Source organism: Typha angustifolia, chromosome 9, assembly GCF_048772165.1.
Source record: "Typha angustifolia cultivar Huaian chromosome 9, ASM4877216v1, whole genome shotgun sequence".
Taxonomy (NCBI): domain Eukaryota; kingdom Viridiplantae; phylum Streptophyta; class Magnoliopsida; order Poales; family Typhaceae; genus Typha; species Typha angustifolia.
Window position 1 is genome coordinate 8,690,454 of NC_133247.1, and position 25,856 is coordinate 8,716,309.

General features: G+C 38.6%; 1 protein-coding gene and 1 long non-coding RNA gene across 3 annotated transcripts; one reads left to right on the forward strand and one right to left on the reverse strand.

Annotated features, from left to right (window-relative positions):
- Window positions 1-256: 256 nt before the first annotated feature.
- Window positions 257-922, reverse strand: LOC140767521 (uncharacterized). Its single transcript, XR_012105587.1, has 4 exons — window positions 843-922; window positions 591-674; window positions 423-492; window positions 257-339 (listed from the first exon to the last, which is right to left on the reverse strand). It is a non-coding gene; the product is annotated as an uncharacterized lncRNA (long non-coding RNA).
- An 8,721-nt stretch (window positions 923-9,643) lies between these two features.
- On the forward strand, window positions 9,644-25,037 carry LOC140767311 (uncharacterized). Of its 2 annotated transcripts, none has more exons than XM_073107171.1 (12): window positions 9,644-9,905; window positions 10,972-11,239; window positions 11,333-11,413; window positions 13,215-13,310; window positions 13,476-13,559; window positions 13,658-13,727; window positions 13,811-13,893; window positions 17,990-18,069; window positions 18,202-18,300; window positions 23,588-23,696; window positions 24,524-24,613; window positions 24,708-25,037. In XM_073107171.1, exons 2-12 carry the CDS (start codon window positions 10,991-10,993, stop codon window positions 24,744-24,746), a joined length of 1,080 nt encoding a protein of 359 aa, XP_072963272.1. In that variant the 5' UTR covers window positions 9,644-9,905; window positions 10,972-10,990; the 3' UTR covers window positions 24,747-25,037. The 2 variants fall into 2 exon arrangements, with proteins under 2 accessions (XP_072963272.1, XP_072963271.1); XM_073107170.1 differs by having other exon boundaries at window positions 9,645-9,905; window positions 10,955-11,239.
- The last annotated feature ends 819 nt before the right edge of the window (window positions 25,038-25,856 follow it).

Here is a 25,856-nt window from a genome sequence, read left to right on the forward strand (position 1 = left end):
AATATCTTCAACTAATATCTACTGTAAGTTCTTTTATAATATCTACTTGCTTAATTGAAACAAAGTCCCCTTGTTTTACAAGAATAAACGAAAGAAACACGAAACAGGAAATAAATACATGCACACGAATTAAAAAACATCAATTCCTAAAAAAAAACATAAGATCGTTAATATTTATAAACACCTTACACAGTAATTCCTACTACTTATGTTAGAAAGCTTATAAACACCTAACACAGTAATTACACAAAATTACCTTGATATCCTTACGCAGGACAAGTCTAGATAGTTTGAAATGTGCAGTGGGTCCATCAGGTAAGCTAATGATTAGAAGTGCATCTATAAAACAAATAATTAGAACAAAGATAAGAGATTTCAATAAGAAAAATCAATAGTCTCCTATGAACAAAAAATAGTCTAACCGGGTTCTCGCCGATTTGTGTGTACGACTATAATCGAAGTGAAGTCCTTGTTATTTGCATATTCTACAATCTGTAATAGGAATGGCAAAGATCAATAACAATACACCTAATTATGCCACTATGGTTTTAAAGTTTATTAACCTAAATTTACCAATATCAATAAAATACCTTTTTCAGTTCATAAGTTCCTCTCTTAAAGTAATGGGCATTAGGGATCACTGATAAGAGCTCCTCAATAAAGGCAGGTCCCCTCTACAAATATATAATGAAAAATAAGCAGTATAAATAGTTTAAAGATTTCCGATAAATTGGAATATGCATATCAAAAGTTACAAGCTCCCAAAGAGATTGCAGAATGAAATAAGGAACACAAGAATCAAAAAGACAAAAGACGGAGAAGAAAAGTGAAGGGAGACATACTGTAGAATTGAAACGGCATGTGGTGATTAATATCTTTGGAGTAACATGCTATTTCAGAACTGTACTAAATTCATCATCATTTCCAGCAAATAACTGCATTTACAACCAGAAATCCATTCAATGTTTCAAAAAATGAAAGTTATTGATAAGAAACCTTGATCTCTATCAAATAAGAACAAATATGAGCTTTACAATAATAAGAAATAGATTCCACTAATCTTCTTCTCCTACAAGAATCAAATTAAATTACGATTAAATATGAATGATTATGTGAACTATGTCAAATTTGTATCAAGCAAATGAATCCTTATTCATATTGACTTAAACAAAGCAAGCTGTTAGAAATCCCTATCACTACAAAACATTAAAAAAATACTATGTTGCAGTACTTAAAAAGAATTTCAAGCACAACATTTCGTGTTTTCAACATTTCTTGCAGCACATAAAGTCACATAAAGTGAATGACAAAGTAACAGCAAATATGACAAAAGAAAATAATCAAAATAGATAAAGGGTTTATGAATCCATCCTTCTAACACCACTGAGGCGATCAAGAAGAATATACCGTATACTCACCTCTCTAGATATTCACCTGAGAAAGCGACATACAAGCAGGGATTCAAAATCAATAGAACACTATATTTTTATAACAAATAACTTGCTTACGCCTATTATATCTCCTCTCATAAGCTAGAACTCCCATTCTCCTTCCTTGGCATTCATCTATTAGTTAGTACTTATTAGTAAATATCTATTACATGCCCCTCTTATCCTCGTAACCTCCATTCAGCAGCTGATCTTCCCCAAGTCCCAGTAGAAATAAGCCTTAACTATAAAAAAACAAATCATTATCCACGAGTCAAAAAGAAACAAGCCTAAAAGGTAATTGAATTAGCAAAATTATCAAACCTGCTTAGCATTCAATTAGTTTATTATATAGATTAACCAAACCCCCAATATATCCCTTATGTCAAGCCAAGTAGTAAGTTGTTTACTTAATCTGGGAAAAAAATCCCAGTTCTAGTCAACTTTGAACCCATTCTTCCGTCATTTCCAATTTTGTTCATTATTTTCCTAGAAATAAAGTGACATCTTATAGGAAAACATTATTTTCGCTCTGTATGCTTCTCTACCATAACAGTAAATGGCTGAAAAACTAGGTTTGCTGTTATTTTGGAATTTTTCTTCTTGAAGATGCAGACATTCTTCCAAAATTTGCCAGCTAATTTAATTGTGGAATCTACAATTTCATATTGGTACCCACCAATCTAAGAATACTAAGCATGACAACAACTAGGGCCCGTATAAAGGTAATCAAGTGCATATCCAATATAGCCTTCAACTATTAGATTGCATACAGATTTTCATCTTGACTCAGCTGCACATTTCAAGGTTACAAACATCAGCAACCATGGAATTAACTACCAAATTGAAATTTTTCTCCTTACCTTTACAAGGTAAGTTGTATTGTAAAAAAATCTCTTTCATCTTCTATTATGCTGCCATCAAAGTGGTATAATTCCTTTTCTAATAGAAATAAGTGATAGTAATTATGATGACCATTTAAGACTAAAAAATAATGTAGGAGAAAGCTATCAAATCCAATAAAATTCTCCTGTTTAAATTACAAGTGCCATAAACCATCTTATATAAACCTAAAGCTATCACACCTTATCATGTGTCTAATACATAAAAGTTAAAACTACATCCATCATGCCACCTAGATGGTAAAAGTTTTGAATTCAAAGAAATGCAATTCCCTTCTTAAGTGATATTAAAAAAAACATTTTCTTCAACAAAGCATGCTATTTTTAGCAGAATAAGCACAACCTTCTCCCACAAATCTATATGCATCCAAATCAACGAAACCAAATACGAGAAATGACGCACCTCTTCATCATCTGGTCGACATGCTGTCTCATCAGCCTCCCTCGTGTTCTCAATCGTGAGAGGCACCTTCTTCTCTAGAGGCTGCATGATACGATCTTCCCTTCGGTTAAGGTTCGATCTCTTCCAATTTCCTGATCTGGACTAGATCTAGCACGGAACTTTGAAATAAGATCCCAAAATATGCCGCCGTAGGATCGATGTGAAATTTTTATATGTTGTAACCGTAGAAAAGATATTTCCAACAAATCTAGTTTTAGGCAAATCGGATGTGGGGATCTCGAGATATCATCCGATTAGTGGATGATGGTCAGGGTGGTCTATTTTGGATCCGTGGATGGAGGCACGTGATCATAGGTGATGGTGGTTGGAGGAGGACCGGTGTTAATGGGGTGGCACCAGTGAAAAGTGGTGGTGGAAGGGTTAGGGCAAGTGTCGGATAGATTGGAAGAGGGGAGAGGAGAGAGCCACCCCTAAGGGACTAGGGTGATTGGCCTGTCGAGGGAGGTTAGAAGCGGCATCGCTGGGGATTGAGAGAACAGGAGCGAAGAAGACGAAGGAGGCAAGGCAAAACTCAATTCTCAATTCAATAATCAATCTGATTGCCATCCACATCCTTTTAGAGGCTAACCAATAACTCAAAATTAACCCTAATAATATAATTTTCGCCGACCGCATTCGAACGCACCGAGTTCGCTCCTCTCTGGATTTGCGAACGCGATGCATGCGTTCGAACGCACGATCGAACGCGCCTGTTTCCCACTTCTCTGAATTTGCGAACGCGATGCAGGCGTTCACAGTGTTCGAACGTACAATGCACTCTCTTCACCCACGTTCACAACCCCGTTCACAACTGCGTTCGAACTCACTTCACTCGCATTCGAACGCGACTTACAGAAAACTTATTTTAATGGAAATTAAACACCAAAACATGAAACAAAAACACTCCTAAAGTGAATCTAAGCTCAAGACGACATCGGTGAACTCTGAATCGTATCAATCCACCACACTTCCGCAACCTTGTCCTCAAGGTTTGAAGTTTGGGAAGCAATCTTTGAACTCTGACTCAAGTTCCTCCATGGTATGATCTTCTGTATTGGTTCCCTACATATCTGAAGATATAGGAAATGCTGGTGCTGAAAAAGAGGCAAGCTCATTTGTGTCCGGTTGGCGCGAAAGAGCATTGGTCGCTTGATTCTCAATCTCCCTTTTGTAGACTAATTCGTAGTCATACCCAAGGAGTTTCATGACCCACCGTTGTTGGGCTAGGGGGTGCACACGTTGCTCCATGAAGTAAGGTAAGCTACGCTAGTCCGTGCGGATAGTAAACCGTTGGCCAATCAAGTAGGGTCGCCATTTGGTGACGGCGTGTAGAATCGCTAGCATTTCGCGCTCGTAGGTGGATAGCTGTCGCGATTGGTTTGATAATGCCTTACTCATATACGCCACGAGTCTGCCCTCTTGCATCAAAACTGCTCCAATGCCCTCACCCGAAGTGTCACATTCCACCACAAAGGGCTTGTCGAAATCCGGTAGTGCTAGAACCGGAGCGGTAGACATAGCTGTCTTCAAGACTTCGAAGGCCTCCATTGTTTTGCTTGTCCATTGAAACCCACCTTTTCTGAGTAAGGAGGTCAGCGGGGCATCAATTTTGCCATAGTTGGCAACAAATTGCCGGTAGTACCCCGTCAACCCAAGGAATCCCCTCAATTCCCGCTGATTAGTAGGAATCGGCCAATCCACCATATTCTTGATTTTGCTTGGATCGGCTTCCACTCTTTTTGCAGAGATTATATGCCCCAAGTACTCCACTCGTGGCTCTCCCCAAAGACACTTGCTCATCTTGACTTTTAACTGGTTTTGTCGCAACATATTTAATACCTCTGCACGTGCCGCAAGTGCTCACTCCAATTTCTGCTATATACTAGAATATCGTCAAAGAAGATGAGCACGTACCGATGTAAGAGTGGGCAGAAGAGGTCATTCATTAGCCCTTGGAAGGTGGCCGGTGCATTGGTGAACCCAAACGGCATGACTCGGAACTCATAGTGGCTATCGTGAGTTCGGAACGCCGTTTTGTGCACATCTTCAGGGTCGACTCGGATTTGGTGGTACCCCGCTCTTAAGTCAAGTTTGCTGAAGTAGGCCGACCCTGTGAGCCCATCCAGCAACACCTCGATCATCGGTATTGGATACTGGTCCTTGATAGTAATTGTATTCAAGGCTTGGTAGTCGACGTAAAACCGCCAACTCTCGTCTTTCTTCTGAACCAGCAGCACCGGCTATGAGTAGGCACTTCTACTTGGTTGAATAATCCCTTGCTCGAGCATTTCTATCACTAATTTACTGATCTCTTCCTTCTGGACATGCGGGTACCGATAGGGCCGGATATTTGCTGATTTAGTCCCTGGAATGATTTGGATGCAATGGTCATGCCGACGGGTTGGCGGTAGTCCTCGGGGTTCCTCGAAGAGATCTTGGAACTCCTACAGCAGTTCTTGCATGTCAGCGGCTATTTTCCTTGGTGGTGGATCTTCTAGTTCAGTGACAGCCATTTGCAATAGTAGAGCTCGGTCCCCTGCATAAGGAGAGCCCAAAGTGGTTGCAATGTCAGCCCTTGCCGCGGTTGATTTCCATCCAGTAGCACCCTTCGTCCATTCCTCCGAAATGTCAGTTTGAGGTTTGAGAAATCAAATGTTACAGGCCCCAAGCTTTGAAGCCATTGAGTCCCTAAAACAATGTCGGCACCTCGCAAAGCCAACGGATAAAGGTCCAATGTGAAAGTTTGGCCTTGCACCTTCAATTCCGCACCTCCACAAATAAAATCCTCTCGCAATGTGGTGCCATCTCCAATCGTCACATCAAACCCTTCCGTGGGTTCCGACTCGAGCCCAATCTTCTTAAGAAGCCTATTGTCAATAAAATTGTGTGTGGACCCGGTGTCAATCAAGATTCTTACTGTGGTTTTCTTGACTACACCGTTCACCTGCAAGGTCTTTGGCGCAGCTGTCCCCGAATAAGTGTGGAGGGAGATTTTAGCTATCATGTCCTCCACGGGTTGCTTCTCAGCTTCTTCTCCTTGATGTCCAGCCATACCTTCATTTTCAACTACAAACTCATCCTCAGCTTCCTCCAATCCATCGATTAGCATCACCGATCCCATCGGTTTAGTGCAGCGATGTCCGGGTACAAACTTCTCATCACAACGGAAACATAGGCCCTTGGCCCTTCGTTCCTCCACTTGGGCAGGTGTGAGTACTCGTCCTAGACCTCTAGGTGCGTACTTCACATCTTGGGATGGCTTCAAGGGTGCTCGAGAAGGTACCATTGCAGCAGCAACTCTTGGTACTCCAGTGATGTTTCCTGCCGCTATGGTTGGTTCAGATTGATTGCGGCTTCCTTGGCTCGTCCAACTCTATTTCATGTGTATCTTCATGGCCCTATGTTTGTCTTCCATAAGCACCGCATCTTCGAAGGCCTCTTTTAAGGTTCTAGACCTTAAAGCCTTCACATTGGCTTGTATATCACCACGTAGCCCGGAGATGAAGGTGCTGCGAAGTTGTCGATCTGTCCATGGTGGATGACATCGGCTACTAATCCTCTCAAATTCTTCTTGGTATGTCCCAACCGTAGTCTTTTGCACCGTCTTTGAGGGGAGAACATCAAAGTCTTCATACCCCGACACTCCAAATCGCCGTGTGATATCAGCACAAAATTCAGCCCAAGTTTCGATAGCCTCAATAGCATTGGCTGCTCGAAACTAATGAAGCGCTGCATCCTTAAGGTAGAAGCTTGCAAGCGTCACTTTGTATTCTTCCGCCGTACCTTAGTATGCAAAGAATTGTTCCGCCCTATACAACCAATCGATCGGATCGCCACCTTTGAATTTGGGGAATTCGAGATGTACGACTTGTCCACGGATGCCGTTGTCTCGTTTCGGATCATGTCCAAGTCCTTGTCTAACCGGGGAGGATGCACCATGAAGGGTTGATGATTCCTCCTTCGGTTTTGATTAACTTGCCGTGGTTTCGGATCGTATTGACCCGCCCACGGATCTTGATCTCCAAGGTGGTCCCCATAGTTGTTCGCTCGTCGGATGGGTTCACCTGCAACTGTACCTAATGTAACCATCCTTGCTTGCCTCTGCCCATAGGGTGGTGGTAGTAGCGGCTCTTGTGGTTGCAAAGGCTGAACCGGTGGCGGTGGGTTCAAGGGGGTGGACTCGTGTCGTGGGGTCGAAGGTGCATTCCCGTTCGCCATTGCTTCCCTTGTCGCCCGTAGTTCCCGCAACATCTCCATCATTATCTGGTTGTTGATGGCCATTTATTCAGAAAGAGACCCCAACATGGCTTGAACGCTAGGTTCTTCCATATTCCATTAGATCAAGCGGTTCCGCGGGTGGAAGTCCCCGTAACCGTTTCCCCTTCCTCTATTGGGAGAATCTATTCTTCATCATCTCGCCGTGTAGTCATGGCTCTGATGGTCATCATAGGAAGTGCTTGTCCGAGGAACGGTGACTCTGATACCAAGCTTGATATGATCTCCCCTTCGGCTAAGGTTCGATCTCTTCCAATTTTCTGATTTGGACTAGATTTGGCACAAAACTTTGAAATAAGATCCCAAAATATGCCATCGTAAGATCGATGTGAAATTTTGATATGTTGTAGCCCCAGAAAAGAGCTTTCCAACAAATCTAGTTTAGGCAAATCGGATGTGGGGATCTCGAGATATCATCCAATTAGTGGATGATGGTCAGGGTGGTCTGTTTTGGATCCGTGGATGGCGGCACGTAATCCTAGGTGATGGTGGTTGGAGGAGAACCGGCGTTAATGGGGTGGCATCGGTGAAAAATGGTGGTGAAAAGGTTATGGTTGATGGAAGGGTTAGGGCAAGTGTCGGATAGATTGGAAGAAAGGGGAGGAGAGGGCCACCCCTAAGGGACTAGGGTGATTGATTGGTCGAGGGAGGTTAGAAGCGACGTCACTGGAGATTGAGAGAATAAGAGCAAAGAAGACGAAGGAGGCAAGGCAAAACTCAATTCTCAATTCAATAATCAATCTGGTTACCATCCATATCCTTTTAGAGGCTAACCAATAACTCAAAATTAACCCTAACAATACAATTTTCACCGACCACGTTCGAACGCACCGAGTTCGCTCCTCTTTGGATTTACGAACGCGATGCAGGCGATCGAACGTGCCTATTTCCCACTTCTCTGGATTTGCTAACGTGATGCAGGCGTTCACAATGCGTTCGAACGCACAATGCACTCTCTTCACCCACGTTCACAACCTTGTTCACAACCGCGTTCAAACTCATTCCACCCGCGTTCGAACGCGACTTACAAAAAACTTATTTTAATGGAAATTAAACACTAAAACATGAAACAAAAATACTCCTAAAGTGAATCCAAGCTCAAGACGACATCGGTGAAGTCCGAATCGTAGCACTGCACTTCCAAGAACAACACAAACCACAAACATTAGCAAAACTTGGAGCAAAATGAGGAGACCAGACACAATAGAGATTTAGATGTAATCACCTCCTCGCCGAGCTCAATGGCTCTCTTGATTTCAGCATCACGGGCCTTTGCTTGCTCACGCTTTTGAAGATTCTTCTGGCGCTTGAGTTTGGTGTGGATGGCACTCCTCTTCTCCTTGTTCTTTATCTGCGATGGTAGCGTCATCTTCTTTGGCTTCTTGCTTTCTCCCCCGACATCGCCTCCCGTCACCGATGGTTCGTACTCGACAAATTTCTTCCTCTTATTCTCCTTGCCCATCACCTTCTTCATCCTTTATGCGAATCGACGGCTGCAAAGACTGACCACCTACTTAAGGTTTAAGAGAAGAGGTGATTGCTATGGGTTGGGTTTAAATATGTTGGTAGTGACATTTGATCTAATAACCCAATAATTAGGGGTGGCCTGACCTGATAAACAGGCTTAGGGATATATCGAATCTTCAGGCAAGTCGGGTAGACCCAACATATTTTAGGGTTTAATCTTTTATGGTTATAAACAAACACGTATTAGTTGAAGACCAATGAAGCACGGACACCTCTCCCTGGGAGAGGTGTCATCAAACATAGACACGCGTGGGACACGTGTCCGACGCATGTCCATAGTTTTCCAAAATAAAAGAAAAGAAAATCGGACACTATTGGGACACGGGCGGGGACATAGAGGGTATTTTAGATATTGTTTAACGGGTCGGGTCAGGTTCGGTCAAATATTATTAACCCGGATCCAAACCTGATAATACGTTCAAAACCCCATCGTTTTCTTACCTTCACTTTTGAGCAAAGGAATCGTTCGATCGAAGCCTTAAAACCTTTGAGCAGCTGCCGAGCGACGATCTGAGGCATGACGGGTTGCTGAGCGAGCACGACGGTCGACGGAGCGAGTGCGACGAGCTGAGCATGGCGATGACGCAGGTCCTTCTCTCTCCCTATCTCTATCTCTGTCTTTGTCTCTCCGTCTCTTCCTCCCTCCTTCCTTGCCCTCTCTATCTCTGTCTCTCTTTACTTGTATCTTCCTCCCTCCCTCCCTCTCTCTCATTCTCTCTCTTCCTCCCTTTCCCCCCTCTCTCTCCCTCTCTCTCTCTCGATGTCTCACTCTCTCGCTGTCTCTCTCTCTCTATCTCTTCCTCCCTCTCTCTCCCTTTCTCTCATTCTCTCTTTCTCGTTGTCTCACTCTCTCGCTGTATCCGATATAGATGAAGAAGTATCCGAATTAAAATAATTAATTTTGAATATCCGATACGGCGGGGATACCGCGGGGATATGGTGGGGATATGGCGGGGATACAGCGGGATACGTATTTGAATTATTTAGGTTAAACGGGTCGGGTCTGTAAATAAAACTAATTTAGAACCCGTTAATAACAGACCCGTTAATTATAACTAACCCGATATCGCTCTCCCGTTCCCCTCTCTCTCTCGCGCGCGCGACCTAAAAAACCCCTCTCTCTCACGCGTCGGCGGCGACGAAAACACACCTTCCTCCCTCACGCGCCGGCGACGAAGGCCTTCCTCCCTCCTCCCTCACGCACCGGCGACGAAAGCTTCCTCCCCTCCCATCCCCCGCGCGGCGACTCTTTCGACAGCGGCTCCCTCTCGCAACGACGACTCCCTCGGCAGCGACTCCCCCTCACGACGGCAACTCCCTCCGGTGACTGAGGTAGCCTACTTCATCTCCTTTCCTCACGCACCTTCCTCCCTTCCTCCTGCACCTTTGTCTGTGATATTAGAATTTATGGTTTCGATTTCTTTTTTAGGGGTCTTGATCACAGTGAGGCAGTGAGCTGATTGATGCTATTAGAGTAATTTAGGATGCTATTAGAGTAATTTAGGATGCTATTAGAGTAATTTCGAATGCTATTAGAGTAATTTCGCACCTTCCTCATTGCCTCACTCCCTCACTGCCTCACTGCCTCACTGCCTCACTGCCTCACTCCCTCACTGCCTCACTCCCTCACTGCCTCACTGCCTCACTGTTAGTGTATGCCTCACTGCCATGTTTTAGAAATTATTTACTGCCTCACTGCCATGATTTAGAAATTAATTACTTCCTCACTGCCATGTTTTATAAATTAATTACTGCCTCACTAACTAAAGCATACGTTCGCCACTTTTCAACCCTTGTCCTTTATGAAGGTACCTACAAAACATTCACAAGATAAGTTAGAAACTTAGAATGATATGCATTAAACCATATGTTATATTGGTTTACAATATATTAAAAATATTTTTTTATTAATTTTTTATTGCCGTATCCATGCTGTATCCGAATCCTAGTTTTTAAAATTTATCGTATCCCTGTATTCGTATCCCTGTATTCGTATCCCCGTATCTCCGTATCTCCGTATCTCGTATCTGTATCCATACTTCACAGGATTATATCAACGACTTATATGAAAAATTTAAAATTTCTAAAAATATTATCAAGTATAAAGAAAAAATTTCTATATAAGTCGTTAATCCAGTTAGCTGCTTATATTTGAAAGTTACTGTATCGAAAAATGATTTATATAAAAATTCCATCTTAAAACTTAGTATATTTTTTAGAAGATTTAAAATTTAGATATAATTCACTGGCCCAGTCAGCAATGTATATTTAGAAGTCATTAACTAGGTTAGTGGTTTCGAAATATATTTAGATCAAATGTCACTACCAACATATTTAAACCCAACCCATAGCAATCACCTCTTCTCTTAAACCTTAAGCAGGTGGTCAGTCTTTGCAGCCGTCGATTCGCATAAAGGATGAAGAAGGTGATGGGCAAGGAGAATAAGAGGAAGAAATCTGTTGAGTACGAACCATCGGTGACGGGAGGCGATGTCGGGGTAGAAAGCAAGAAGCCAAAGAAGATGACGCTACCATCGCAGATAAAGAACAAGGAGAAGAGGAGTGCCGTCCACACCAAACTCAAGCGCCAGAAGAATCTTCAAAAGCGTGAGCAAGCAAAGGCCCGTGATGCCGAAATCAAGAGAGCCATTGAGCTCGGCGAGGAGGTGATTACATCTAAATCTTTATTGTGTTTGGTCTCCTCGTTTTGCTCCAAGTTTTGCTAATGTTTGTGGTTTGTGTTGTTCTGGGAAGTGCAGCCTCCAGAGAAGAAGGTGCCTCGCACGATTGAGAACACGAGGGAGGCCGATGAGACAGCATGTCGACCAGATGATGAAGAGGTGCGTGCTTTCTCGTATTTGGTTTCGTTGATTTGGATGCCTATAGATTTGTGGGTGAAGGTTGTGCTTATTCTGCTAAGAATAGTATGCTTTGTTGAAGAAAGTGTTTTTTTAATATCACATAAGAAGGGAATTGCATTTCTTTGAATTCAAAACTTTTACCATCTAGGTGGCATGATGGATGTAGTTTTCAACTTTTATGTATTAGACACATGATAAGGTGTGATGGCTTTAGGTTTATATAAGATGGTTTATGGCACTTGTAATTTAAACAGGAGAATTTTATTGGATTTGATAGCTTTCTCCTACATTATTTTTTAGTCTTAGATGGTCATCATAATTACTATCACTTATTTCTATTAGAAAAGGAATTATACCACTTTGATGGCAGCATAATAGAAGATGAAAGAGATTTTTTTACAATACAACTTACCTTGTAAAGGTAAGGAGAAAAATTTCAATTTGGTAGTTAATTCCATGGTTGCTGATGTTTGTAACCTTGAAGTGTGCAGCTGAGTCAAGATGAAAATCTGTATGCAATCTAATAGTTGAAGGCTATATTGGATATGCACTTGATTACCTTTATACGGGCCCTAGTTGTTGTCATGCTTAGTATTCTTAGATTGGTGGGTACCAATATGAAAATGTAGATTCCACAATTAAATTAGCTGGCAAATTTTGGAAGAATGTCTATGCATCTTCAAGAAGAAAAATTCCAAAATAACAGCAAACCTAGTTTTTCAGCCATTTACTGTTATGATAGAGAAGCATACAGAGCAAAAGTAATAGCTTCCTATAAGATGTCACTTTATTTCAAGGAAAATAGTGAACAAAATTGGAAATGACGGAAGAATGGGTTCAAAGTTGACTAGAACTGGGATTTTTTTCCTAGATTAAGTAAACAACTTACTACTTGGCTTGACATAAGGGATATATTGGGGGTTTGGTTAATTTATATAATAAACTAATTGAATGCTAAGCAGGTTTGATAATTTTGCTAATTCAACTACCTTTTAGGCTTGTTTCTTTTTGACTTGTGGATAATGGTTTGTCTTTTTATAGTTGAGGCTTATTTCTACTGGGACTTGGGGAAGATCAGCTGCTGAATGGAGGTTATGAGGATAAGAGGGGCATGTAATAGATATTTACTAATAAGTACTAACTAATAGATGAATGCCAAGGAAGGAGAATGGGAGTTCTAGCTTATGAGAGGAGATATAATAGGCGTAAGCAAGTTGTTTGTTATAAAATTATAGTGTTCTATCGATTTTGAATCCCTGCTTGTATGTCGCTTTCTCAGGTGAATATCTGATGTGAGTATACGGTATATTCTTCTTGATCGCCTCAGTGGTGTCAGAAGGATGGATTCATAAACCCTTTATCTATTTTGATTATTTTCTTTTGTCATATTTGCTGTTACTTTGTCATTCACTTTATGTGACTTTATGTGCTGCAAGAAATGTTGAAAACACGAAATGTTGTGCTTGAAATTATTTTTAAGTACTGCAACATAGTTTTTTTTTTTTTTAATGTTTTGTAGTGATAGGGATTTCTAACAGTTTGCTTTGTTTAAGTCAATATGAATAAGGATTCTTTTGCTTGATACAAATTTGACATAGTTCACATAATCATTCATATTTAATCGTAATTTAATTTGATTCTTGTAGGAGAAGAAGATTAGTGGAATCTATTTCTTATTATTGTAATGCTCATATTTGTTCTTATTTGATAGAGATCAGGGTTTCTTATCAATGACTTTCATTTTTTGAAACATTGAATGGATTTCTGGGTGTAAATGCAGCTATTTGCTGGAAATGATGCTGATGAATTTAGTACAGTTCTGAAACAGCATGTTACTCCAAAGATATTAATCACCACATGTCGTTTCAATTCTACAGTATGTCTCCCTTCACTTTTCTGCTCCGTCTTTTGTCTTTTTGATTCTTGTGTTTCTTATTTCATTCTGCAATCTCTTTGGGAGCTTGTAACTTTTGATATGCATATTCTAATTTTTTGGAAATCTTTAAACTAATACTGTTTATTTTTCATTATATATTTGTAGAGGGGACCTGCCTTTATTGAGGAGCTCTTATCAGTGATCCCTAATGCCCATTACTTTAAGAGAGGAACTTATGAACTGAAAAAGGTATTTTATTGATATTGGTAAATTTAGGTTAATAAACTTTAAAACCATAGTGGCATAATTAGGTGTATTGTTATTGATCTTTGCCATTCCTAGTACAGATTGTAGAATATGCAAATAACAAGGACTTCACTTCGATTATAGTCGTACACACAAATCGGCGAGAACCCGGTTAGACTATTTTTTTTTCATAGGAGACTATTGATTTTTCTTATTGAAATCTCTTATCTTTGTTCTAATTATTTGTTTTATAGATGCACTTCTAATCATTAGCTTACCTGATGGACCCACTGCACATTTCAAACTATCTAGACTTGTCCTGCGTAAGGATATCAAGGTAATTTTGTGTAATTACTGTGTTAGGTGTTTATAAGCTTTCTAACATAAGTAGTAGGAATTACTGTGTAAGGTGTTTATAAATATTAACGATCTTATGTTTTTTTTAGGAATTGATGTTTTTTAATTCGTGTGCATGTATTTATTTCCTGTTTCGTGTTTCTTTCGTTTATTCTTGTAAAACAAGGGGACTTTGTTTCAATTAAGCAAGTAGATATTATAAAAGAACTTACAGTAGATATTAGTTGAAGATATTGCTGCTAAAATTGAATTGATTGTTCTTATTAGAAATTTTGAGATTAAAGCCTAGAAATTTTTCGACTGCAGGAATATAGGATGACTGTAGTAGTATTTTAGAGTCAAATTATAAACAAAAGTTGTAAAATATATGTTATCACTCTGTTTAATAGTGATATCCTGAAAATTCAGTTTCTTGTCTTTATAATAGACTTAATTTATTAGCGCTGGGTTCATTTTGCAAATTTATTTCCACATCAAACTTAGCTAATCTTCTTTGTCAAGCTAAATCTATCTCATACATGAAATTTACTCCATAGGCACCGGTGCTCTAAGGAACGATATTGTTACGACCCCTATGCATCCAAATAGCTAGTAGCAAGGGGTGACAATAGATCATATTGGTTTTGAAAGTTAGGGTTAGCCACATACCCATAACTTTCATAATATGTTTAAGTTTTAAAGACTAAACCTGGCTGGTTTATTTTATTTGGATCCAACGTAATCAACCTCTGGTTACAAAACATAGTCGACTTTTTGTTTAAGAATTGTAAAAGACCCCATTACGGATAAAGAAGGTTCTTGAAGAAGTGAACGATATTAGGCACTATTTTTCTCTTTTTTTTGAACAACCAATCAAAGTCTTCTTTATTGTTGATTTCCCATTATTTATAGACACATCACTTTTCTTGAACTTTATTGATCCACCTAGAATGATCGATTGAGTGAAGGTAGAAAACCCAACCTCAATCATTTGTAATTGCATTGACCTAGCCAAACATGAACTAGTTGGAAAAGGATCCCTTTTCTAATACCCATATAACCTAGGCAAATATGACCTTGCCACCTTTGCTGTGTGCTTATCGCCACCGCACAGCCACAGATCGCTACCGGAGAGAGGAGGGGACTAGAGATCGACAATGTTGTGAAAAGCACCCGTGGTATGCAGCTAGGGGTGTAAACGAGCCGAGCCTGAGCGAGCCGACTTCGGCTCAGGCTCGGCTCGAAATGAATTTCGAGCCGTAGAATTACGCTCAGGCTCGACTCAGCTAAACTCGAACCGAGCCCGAGCCGGGCTAGACCAAGCCCGAGTTGAGCTCGAGCCTGAAATGAGCCTATTGTCGAGCCAGATTGACCCCAAGCCGAGCACCGCGACAGCTTGAGGAGTCTGTGCCCATGGGAGAAGGGTGGAGGTCGAGCAATGAAGGCCTCAGATGGCCATTGTAAGCTAGTGGGTTCTGCAGCAGCAGTCGGTCTTCCGGGCTCTTCTCTTCGCTTGAGTACGTACTTGGTCTTCTTAGAGGGGGAGGGGAGCTTGGCAAATTTTGTTTTGTTAGGCTGCAACCGATGTAATGAGACCCAACAGCCCAAACTGGGTTATTTAGTGCTGCTGTGGTCTTGGGCTAATGAAGAGGTGGCGGAGCTCGAGCATGGAGTCGACAGCGACCGCCTCCCCCCACCCGACATGGAGCATCCATGGGCGCACGTCGTCGAGGTGGGTCACCGCGACCCCCGGAAGGCGAAGCGCATGTGCACGGAGCACGCGAGCTCAGCTAGCTTGATCCCGATCTCATGGAGCTCGTCCCGGCCGTTAGAAGAGGGAGGCTTGATTTTAGTGATGCAGAGTAAGGGAGGGAAGGGCTTGGCTCAAGGCCGGCCACTAGAGGCCGTGCATCAGGCATTCAAGTTGAAGTATGACATTGAAAATTAAAAGCCTCGACTGTAACGCCTTTGAAAAGTGATGGATAAAGGACAAAAGGAAAAGATGGCTTTCACATGAGCGGGCCCCACCAATTGAGACACCTCTCAATCTCTCATCTATTAATTATTAAAATAAGTACGAAATGATGAAATGTTAGCACCCTACACCACTAAAAAAAATTACTACAGCCTATCGAGCCTAACGAGCTGAGCCTGAGCGAGCCAGCTCAGGCTCGGCTCGAAATTAATTTCGAGCCGATTTTGATGACTCGGGCTCGTGTCATCTCTAAGTGAGCCGAGCCGAACTCGAGCTTCAGTCAAGCTGAGCTCGAGCCGAGCCTGAGCCGCTCGTCTATTTTGACAGCCCTATATGCAGCTTATTTTTTTAATATTTTAATAATATTATATGATATAATATATGCTATATGCAATATTTGGTTAGTAGTAAACTAGTATTTGTATAAATGTACTAAATAATGTGTAGGACTATATTATGTACACTTAGATAACATTTGATAGCATCATGTTTTTAATTTAATATAGAATAAATCATCAAATGAGCGCCTAAAACTGCCAAATGGCTACCAAAATGGCATATGTGCCGCCAAAAACCACATGTGTCGCCAAAAACCACATGTGTCGCCAAAAATCACATGTGCAGTCAAAACATGCATATATGTGGTTCAACCGCATTGGTAGGCTCATATGGTCTATGTGGGGCGGTCCATAGGTTGCCAATGCTGAGGTGGCCACCTTTCAAAACATTGGGCTTGATGACAAAATTTTTTTGTACTTTTTATTTTAAACTAACTGATAAGTCTCTAAACCTAACTTGCTTTCTTGACTAACTTAGCTTGCCAAGCCTACCTATGCGGTTGGATGACATAGGGGCCACCAACCCTCTACCAAGGCTGCTGCCTAGGCAGCTACAATAGCCGCTTTTCAATACACTGATTGGGATAGTAATGCCACCTAGACCATAATCCCCTTTTTCATTGGTTACCTAGTTGTAGAATGGAGTAGTTTTCTTTTCATACGTTGGCGTGGGTTGTGTTAATGAAAACAAACCCGATATTGATGTTACCTTTATATTCTTAACTACATTCTCGGCTATATATTCTTGGTCGTATACAAAACATATCCTTGACTAAGGATGGTCGTGCCACAGGCATGACCTGTGCTGATCACCAGTTAGCACGACACGACACAGCATGTGTTGCGACACTTGCCGATCTTGCCATAAGAGAGGAAGAGAAAAAGATGAGAGAGACTACTCACCAGCCATCACAGCTCTTTATCGACCTTGTCGTCGCCATTAGCCGCTGTCTCGTCGCCCTTGAGCTCGAGGCCCCAATCGCATGCATCTGTGGTGCCCTAGCTTGAGGAGGAAGAAAGAGTTGTGGGTTGGGTTGTGTGGAATAAAAACTTAAGTTACAGATGACGAAACTATTAAGAAGGGTGCTGTGCGGCATCCCTCGTGCCACACGCCCACCAGTACGCTGTCGGTACGATCATTGTTGTCCATGACTTCATTAAACTTTTGAAGAAACATATCAAATACCCCTTAGATCCTATTGAATGCATATTTGTACATGCACTTAATTTGCTCACAACTGACTTGCCCTATCCATGCTTCCCTTATCCCCTTCAATATGGGGTCTGTGGATGGCGGATTTATGTAACCTACCCTGATTTGGTGAGAGGCTTTTTTCATTGCCCGGACCAATGACCACTCATGTCTAAGTACACGAGCTTTACTACCATCATTACTGTTGTAGTGATCTTTTCAAAATTACTCTAAAGTTGACTACTTGAGTGTTCCTCCTTCTAATATAACTCAATAGTTTCCAGCATATTTTTTCTTAGGTAAGATATTAATTTTTACTTGAAATATTTACATGTTTCCTGAGGATTATTATTACTTCTTTTTGTATATATTTTATTATTGGTTGGATCACCAACATCCTCAGTTGTACCAAGTGGTTGTTTACTTAGGGCATAAAAAGATTATCATTTGTTACTTGCTTATGTGCCCTAATGTTGGACATCCTGTAAATTTTTCATATTGGTTGCTATCTTTTCCTTTATAAATGATGTTAGTATTTTCCGTGTCAAAAGATATCCTTTAATTTCAGTGTGTTCTTGTTTGCGAAATATAGAATCATGGTAATCCTACAAGTCATCAGCCTGAGTTAGTGTTGAACAACTTCTCTACACGCCTTGGTCATCGCATTGGAAGGTAATTTTGAAAAGTTGATATTTTTTTCTTTATTTCATTTAGTTTGTCTGCTTTTGTGTGGTATTTGTAGTTTTTTTACCCGTTATTCAACTCTCTTTGTTAATTTGTTCTTGGGATTTTCTTGTTTCTTAGATTGATACAGTCTCTTTTTCCCCAAGATCCTAATTTCCGTGGTCGTCGAGTAGTAACCTTTCATAATCAGCGAGATTTCATATTCTTCCGGCATCACAGGTACAATTATATGCTTGCTGTTCTTGTAGACCAATGAAAAGTCTTTTTTGGATAAGAAATCCAGTGTGTTTGAAGCTTAATGATTGTGGGTTATACTTGAATCTTTAGATTAATGGACTTGTCATGTAATGACACATTATAGATTATACTAGGAATTCTTTGGAAAACCTTCTCCAGTATATTAGACACTTTTAGACTCATACCATCCACTAGCGATTGTCAAAGGTGCGCCAACTACTGACCAGCACTGCAAAGCAGCAACAGAAAGATATCTCATATTTTTTTGAAAATGAGCACCACAAAAGCTTGAACTAAGTGCCTCTTAAATAATTGGGTTAAGGTTTTATCTAACCATAATAGTCATGTGCATAATGACATTTTTAAAAATATATCTACAAGGATATGACCTACAAAGTTCCACGTCTATTCCTATATTGACAAAAGTTATGAGAAAAATATTTATAAGATAGAAATAAAAAAATATTGGTTCCTCTACAATCAACAAGGATAAACTTTATTTATGATAGAAAACGACAAAGGAGTGTAATAACTCTACTGCAACCTCTCATCTACCATAGAAAGACATGCATAGCTCTCGTTTATATGTGTTAATCAGACTTATATGCGTTTTTTGTATTGAGTAAAAGGAGAGATGCTTAGTAGTTAATTTATTTACTTTCTAGGACTTCTTGTTTTAAGGCCTCAAATGTGAATTCTTTGTTATAGAAAATCATAGCTAAACTTAAGTCGGAAAGAGTGGATCACTATTTCTATCAAGGCAGCTTCGACACATATTCTGTTCATAACTTAATTTGGATTCGTTGTTCATATCAATTCAATCTGCATTAGTTATTTGTTTGTTTTGCACTATTGTCTTACTTTTATATTCCATGTGCCCTAATCCATGAAATATAATATGTACTAACCCGAAAGTCACTATGCAACTACGGGTGTAAATGAGCTGAGCTTGACTCCACTCAGCTCAAAGTTACCTATTGTCTTACTTTTATATTCCATGTGCCCTAATCCATGAAATATAATATGTACTAACCCGAAAGTCACTATGCAACTACGGGTGTAAATGAGCTGAGCTTGACTCCACTCAGCTCAAAGTTACCTATAGTCAAAGCTTGAGCATTGATTGAGCTTGAGATGAGTTGACTAAGGCAGGATCAAATTTGACTCGGCCTAAAATTGAGAAACATGAGTTCGGCTTGGATAAATCTTGTTTGCCAAAAAAAAAAAGTCAGACCAATGAACTGCCGATTTACATAGTTTGAAGGTTGCTAGAAAGAAGAAATATATAGGCTGCTTTATCCAATTAACTACAATCTACTTCAAACAAATCTAACAAACTAACTATCTAGGATACCACTTCAGATGGTAAAATAGCATAAAATATAAATATAATATATGCATTTTATATATAGACATACTGAGCTAATTCAACTCAGCTCCTTCATGAAATGAGCTCAAGCTCAACTTGTTTAGTTGAAGAGCAAGCTTGGCACAAGCTGAAAACGAACTGAGATCAAGTGGTTTGTGAGGCAATGAGCATATTTGACACATCTATATGCAAGTACCACGGGATAACAAGTACGAATAATGTCCTTTACAATTACCTCTATTTTCAACTTTGTTCCTTTTGTTATTATGATCTTTTGAGAGGAATGAACATGTATAACTCTCCCTTGAATGAAAATCTATATTTACTTGAGGTATTTATAATGGACTAGAAATACAAAAACCTCCAATGGAGCATGCCAACTAAAAGGAAAGAAGGGGCTGGTTAGGTGGGTTGGGGGTGTAGGAAGCTGAAGGATATAAATGATACTTATATGTGTATAAGTGTATTAGTGCTTGCTTGTTTGATTTGGCTAAGATCTGTGATGACAGCATTGAACTAACTGTTACTTGCATTAGTGGGATGCTTTTTATTTTATTCTTGTTGCTTTTCTGTATGTTTGGTATCTTTCTGCCTTATGAGTCTAGATCTCTTAGCTCCATTGATGCTAACAGGTTAATTAAGTTAAGAGAGTCCTAAACCTAGTCAGTTATTTTTCTCATCAAATTTGATACATGCTATACTCCTGTGGAAGATTAGCTAGCCACTAATTTCTTGTTTCTCCTAATTATCTCCTTTTGTTCTGGCTATCATGGAAAGAAAACTTTCTCATGGTTACAAGAAAATATGTTAGTGGTTGGAGTCAAGTGAAGGTTTCCCTCCATTATTTTATTTGCATTCCACTAACTATCATGCAAAGTTATCCATGGTTGCTGATGTGATGTGTTGTGATTACAAATTTTTTGCTATCTTAGTTTACTTGCAAGTTTAATAATCCAATTTGTTCGTCTTCTTTACATGTAGATATTTTGAACCTAATTATTTGTGTAGTTGTCGATTATCAGATGAATTCTTGAAGTCTCTAATAAGGGGGAAAAAGGAAAATTTAGTTCATGTTTAAGTACATAGTGTTGTGCCACAAATGCATCTCTTGCCTTCAGAGAAAGGGATCTATCTGGTCAAGAATGCTTACTAGTAAGGAACTGACTAGGATGAACAAGCTGGGTAGCTTATGGCAAGTGACAATACTGAATCTGTACAGAAAGATTGCTATAAGAAAATAATTTTTTGGTAGAATCAATAGATGTTGGCTCGACTAAGCAATCCAAGAGAGGTGGAGAGGGTTGAATTGGTTTTTCAAACAAAAAAAAATTAAAATAAAATAAAATAAAATTCAAGTATGCAAATGTATGTGCAAATTTGAAGATAATGAAAAATTTAAAAGCTTTATGCAATTTAAGAATAAGGATACAAGTGACAAACTTTATCCTTATGTGTATGAGTATCCTATGAAAACTAAAACAAGATAAACAGTGAAAAGAGATGAAAGAAAACATCGAGAATTATAGCGGTTTGGCTAATTTTTACATCCACTCTTCAAGGCTCATTCCTTGAGAATTTAACATGCGTAAAAAACATATAAACTAGCTTTTTAATGTACTAGGTAACTTTTACACGTGATTTATCCTAAAATTCTATGCCCTCAAAATGTCTGTTTTGTATCAAGAAATCTACCGGCTTCTTTTGATAGATTTACTTGATCTCTCTTACAAACCAAGAAGGCTCCCCTACCTTCTTCACTTCAATATATGAGAAAAGACCATACTCAGTGTGTATACACTCTCAAGGAATTGGATTTACAAATAAAGCTCACAAAGAAAAGAAAAGAGAGAAAGGAGATTGTCGAATTGAGATCTTCTCTTCTCTAATATAAACTGAGATAGATTGCTCTCTTTTAACTCTTAATTTACCTTTGAAACTCTTATTTCAATATGAGGTATGAACACCCTTTTATAAGTTGAAAATGCTTTTTTTTTTTGTTAGAAAGAGTTTAAAGTCTTGGAAACCCTTTTGTGAAACATTTAATGTGGGTGGATAGATTCGAGTTAGATTTTGTTCTTTGATTTGCGACACCTATTTGATTGAGAAAACATTTGAATTTGTCAGCAGAAGCAAAATTATAGATTTTTGAGCTGTCTTTCTTGCCTAATGAAAATCACAACAAAATGATATTTGATTGAAAAGTTATAAACGGAGAACCTGTCTTCAGATGGTGTTGCCTAAAATACAATTATGCTTAATAATCTCGTAGGTCCTATTGCACATAGCTAACATTTGAATTTGAAAAATACTTGTATATGAAAAGTATGGAATATTAAGTGTACTATTTGTGAAAAATAATTACATCCATTAGAGCACGTTATATAATGTTATGATAAAAATATTAGATAAAGTGTCAAAAATCTGTTCATCAATAATACTGTTCTACAATTTCTAATTTGTGGCATAAGTTTGATATATAAAACGTGAGAATTGTAGAATATCTACTATAGTAAAAATGTAGATAAATGAGTCCTTTTTTGAGATAGAAGAAAATCACATTGATATCATGTTCCAAATATAAGTTATGTATGAAAGACCAAAACTCATAATTATTTCAGCCTTTGCATTAAACAGAAAATGTTTCTCAATTGTTAATTAATAATTACTATTATAGAAATTTGTTTGCTTTCATCAAAATAGTTACTAAATTCATTTTTTTGTTTTTATCAAATCAAATACCAAATAATTGAAATCTTAGGGCTAAAAGTAGATATTTCTTTTCTTGCCTTTAGTATGTGCCTGCCGCGACACCTGAGTGTGGTGCAAGATTATAACTGCTATAGAAAGTAATTGGAAGGAAAGCTGCTTTTCTTCTAGGGTCCACATATCTTCTTTGAAACGCCATTATTCTTTTGTGGTCATATATGGTAAGATTGCTAGAGTTTGTGTACTAGTTGTAGTAATTGATTAATATCTCTTTTGATTTTCAATATCATAGCCTGGGTTATCTTTTTATTTTCTTTAGCAAATAAGGGTTGTAGAAAATCAAGCTGAAAACTTCTGCCAAAGATCAGTGGGATCTGCCATACACTTGATTCACTCCCTAGTTGAAATTGTAGCGTTGGAGGCATAAAGTTTTGATTTTAATCTAGTAAGTAATGGTATAATAGAAAGCAAACTTCAGTTTCTTTGCCAAATTTTAATTGGATATGAAGTACACAGTTCATTCTCTAATTAGGAAAGCTAGACTTAGAGGAATTTCTAATTAACAATGTCTGTCATCCTCCTTTTTGGTATTTAGAGTTCCAAGATACAGCATACTTGGTTCCTTTTTCACTTTTGTTTTTTTGGAGGAAAAGACCATAGGCACTATTTGGTTCCATTTGTGGTCATAAAAATTACTTAATATTTTTAAGATTCTCTACTTCATTGGGAATGTTCTATGCTGCATCTAACATAAAGCAGGTATTAGTTGCTGTATGGACAGTCATGGGTCATATTTGTTTATCTAGATCCATGCGGACTACATGTTATAACAATATACATTCAAGTTCTATTCGACAACTATTTACATCTCTTTTCTTCTAGATACTATTTCTTTCTTTAGCAAATTTTGTATTTAAATTAAATAGATATTTGATGCTTAACCTTTCTCATGTATTGGATATTTGGTTTTCTAGTTCAATAATATAGTTTCATTCTGTCACTGGATCTAGACTAGTCTGTCTTTATTAACATGAATTGAGTTGAGTTCATCTTCTATTGATTTGTATCTCTTATTTACCTGGTATTAAGACAATATTTTCTAAGTCATATTATAATATGTATAGTTGATTACAGTTGTAATACTCTTGCAACCTTCTGATCTCACTGTAATTTTTAATCCAATGTGAAAACTAGGTACATCTTTGAAACCAAAGAGAAAAAAGATGAGACAAAAAATAAGTCTAGTAAGGAAGCAAAGAGCAAGAATTTACCACCTCAACAGAAAGTGATTGCTCGCCTTCAGGTATGTGGGTTAAAATTTTCTAAATCTCTTGCATGCCTGAACTGTTTTTACACATATTCCATCAGTTAATGTTAATTCCTTAATACGCATGATAAACGGCAGGGTGGGTGGGGTTAGCACATGCTACACTGAGTATCTGGATTAATGTCTGGCTAGAACAGATTGGGGTGACTTTGGATTTAGTTCTAAATGGAGCTCTGTTGAGTTAAAAGTTAGCTGGACTTGGCAATTGGAGTTCAGAAAGTAAGTACAGTAAGAAAGGCTGAGCCATGGGTTCGGATGCTGTCTGTCCATTATCATCTCTCATATAAGGTGGGTAGGGGGTGAGTATTGGGACTAGAGATGGGAGGGTGAGTTGGTAGAATGCTGTTTTTACCGTTTATTGCCTCTTTGAAAAGAAAGATCAATAGAAATGGAATCAAATGGCAGCTATGGTGGACGCCAAGCAGGCAGGTGCTCCTGATTGGGAGGACAGTTGGCCTTTGCCACCTTTCACAAGATTAGGAGTTTTAGAGTATGGCCTAGAATGATCGGTATATTGGATAGAGATATAAACAAAATAAAAGGCTTGCTGGAGGAATCGAGAAGAACTTGGATTTGTATATGGGGTAATATGTTCAACATAAACACAATACGATTGCCAGTATTGGCTTGTTCTTTCTTACTCAAGCATACTTTGCTTATTGGTGTAACTCAGTAGCATTACTATAGACTGCAGACGTACTGTCATCGTCCTGAGAAGTCCATTGCTGGGATCTATGTAGTTTGATGTACATTTTTATAGATGATATCTGCAGTAACAGTTGTTTCTCTTCTTGATTATGCAGGAGTGTGGTCCTCGATTCACTCTGAAGCTTATTAGTCTGCAACAAGGAACATTTGATTCTAAAGGAGGAGAATTTGAATGGGTTCATAAGGTAAGTTCCTGCATTTACAATGTATAACTTCATCATTTCAATGTTGTGCGATCTTATTTCTCGGAACTTAAAAGGCCTCTCCTTTCGTTTCTAGGCGGAGATGGACACAAGCCGAAGGCGATTCTTCTTGTGATCTCAAGATTTTGCTGAAGGATAATTATTCATTTGGTCAGAAGTCTAGTAGGAAATATCTAATATATAACGATTGGTGGTGTCGAATGACATAACCTAGCTGTCTGAGTAAGTTCTGATCTTGTAACTTAGCTGTCTGAGTAAGTTCTGATCTTGTAACTTGTTGAGCTTTATATAAACTCACTCGTGCATTCTAGTTCTGCGCTATTTATAGTTTGCAACTTTGTATTACTTTTTGAGAATATAGTTTGTATCATTAATATATCAGATACGTTTAGATGTAGCATTATTATGTCTTATTTTATCCTATCATCAGGGTAAATGCTGTTAACGTGGCAACGTACACTCTTGCAGTCTTTCAATGAATCGATTCGTGAGATTCGTAGTGGTAGGTATTAAAAGAAATACTTGCCAGGACGAAAAATAGTCTTTGCCATTGAAAATGATGTCCTTACCAATCTACTCGCGAGTACAAAAACTAGTCTTTGCTATTGAAAGTGATAGCATTACCAATCTTCTATACGGAATGAGGTTGAGCAAAGTATTGTCCGAATAAACTGTTCATTTATTAATGTAGTTTATAATATTATGAAAATAGTGAAATAAGATATAATTTTGTATTTCTTATATAAATTTTCACATATATCATATGTCATATATGTACTAATTTTCTTAAATTGAGTAATGTTGTGATTCTTACGGGTTCAGAAAATGGATCTGGATATATCTAGTATTTGATCCATATTACTAGAATTTTGTAGATATAATATTCAACATTACCATAATTATCAGACTCAATAAAAATCAGCTAATGGCAACCTGTGGAACCCAGCTTATTTTTGGCGAATTGGATCTCTTTCTTTTACAAAATTACCTAATTATCTTCAATATTTAGTCATTTTATTTTTTATCCTAAGGGCATTTTAGTTCTAAAATTTTGAAAATTGTTTGGTTAATAACACATTTACGTTTTAAAATTGTGTGATGGTTAATTTATCAAATGGATTGACTTCTATAGTTCTATTTAATTTCATGTTTCTGGCTAATATAATGCATTTATGTGATGAAAATGTTTCATTAATAACAAACTGTTATGTTACTATAAGAATTG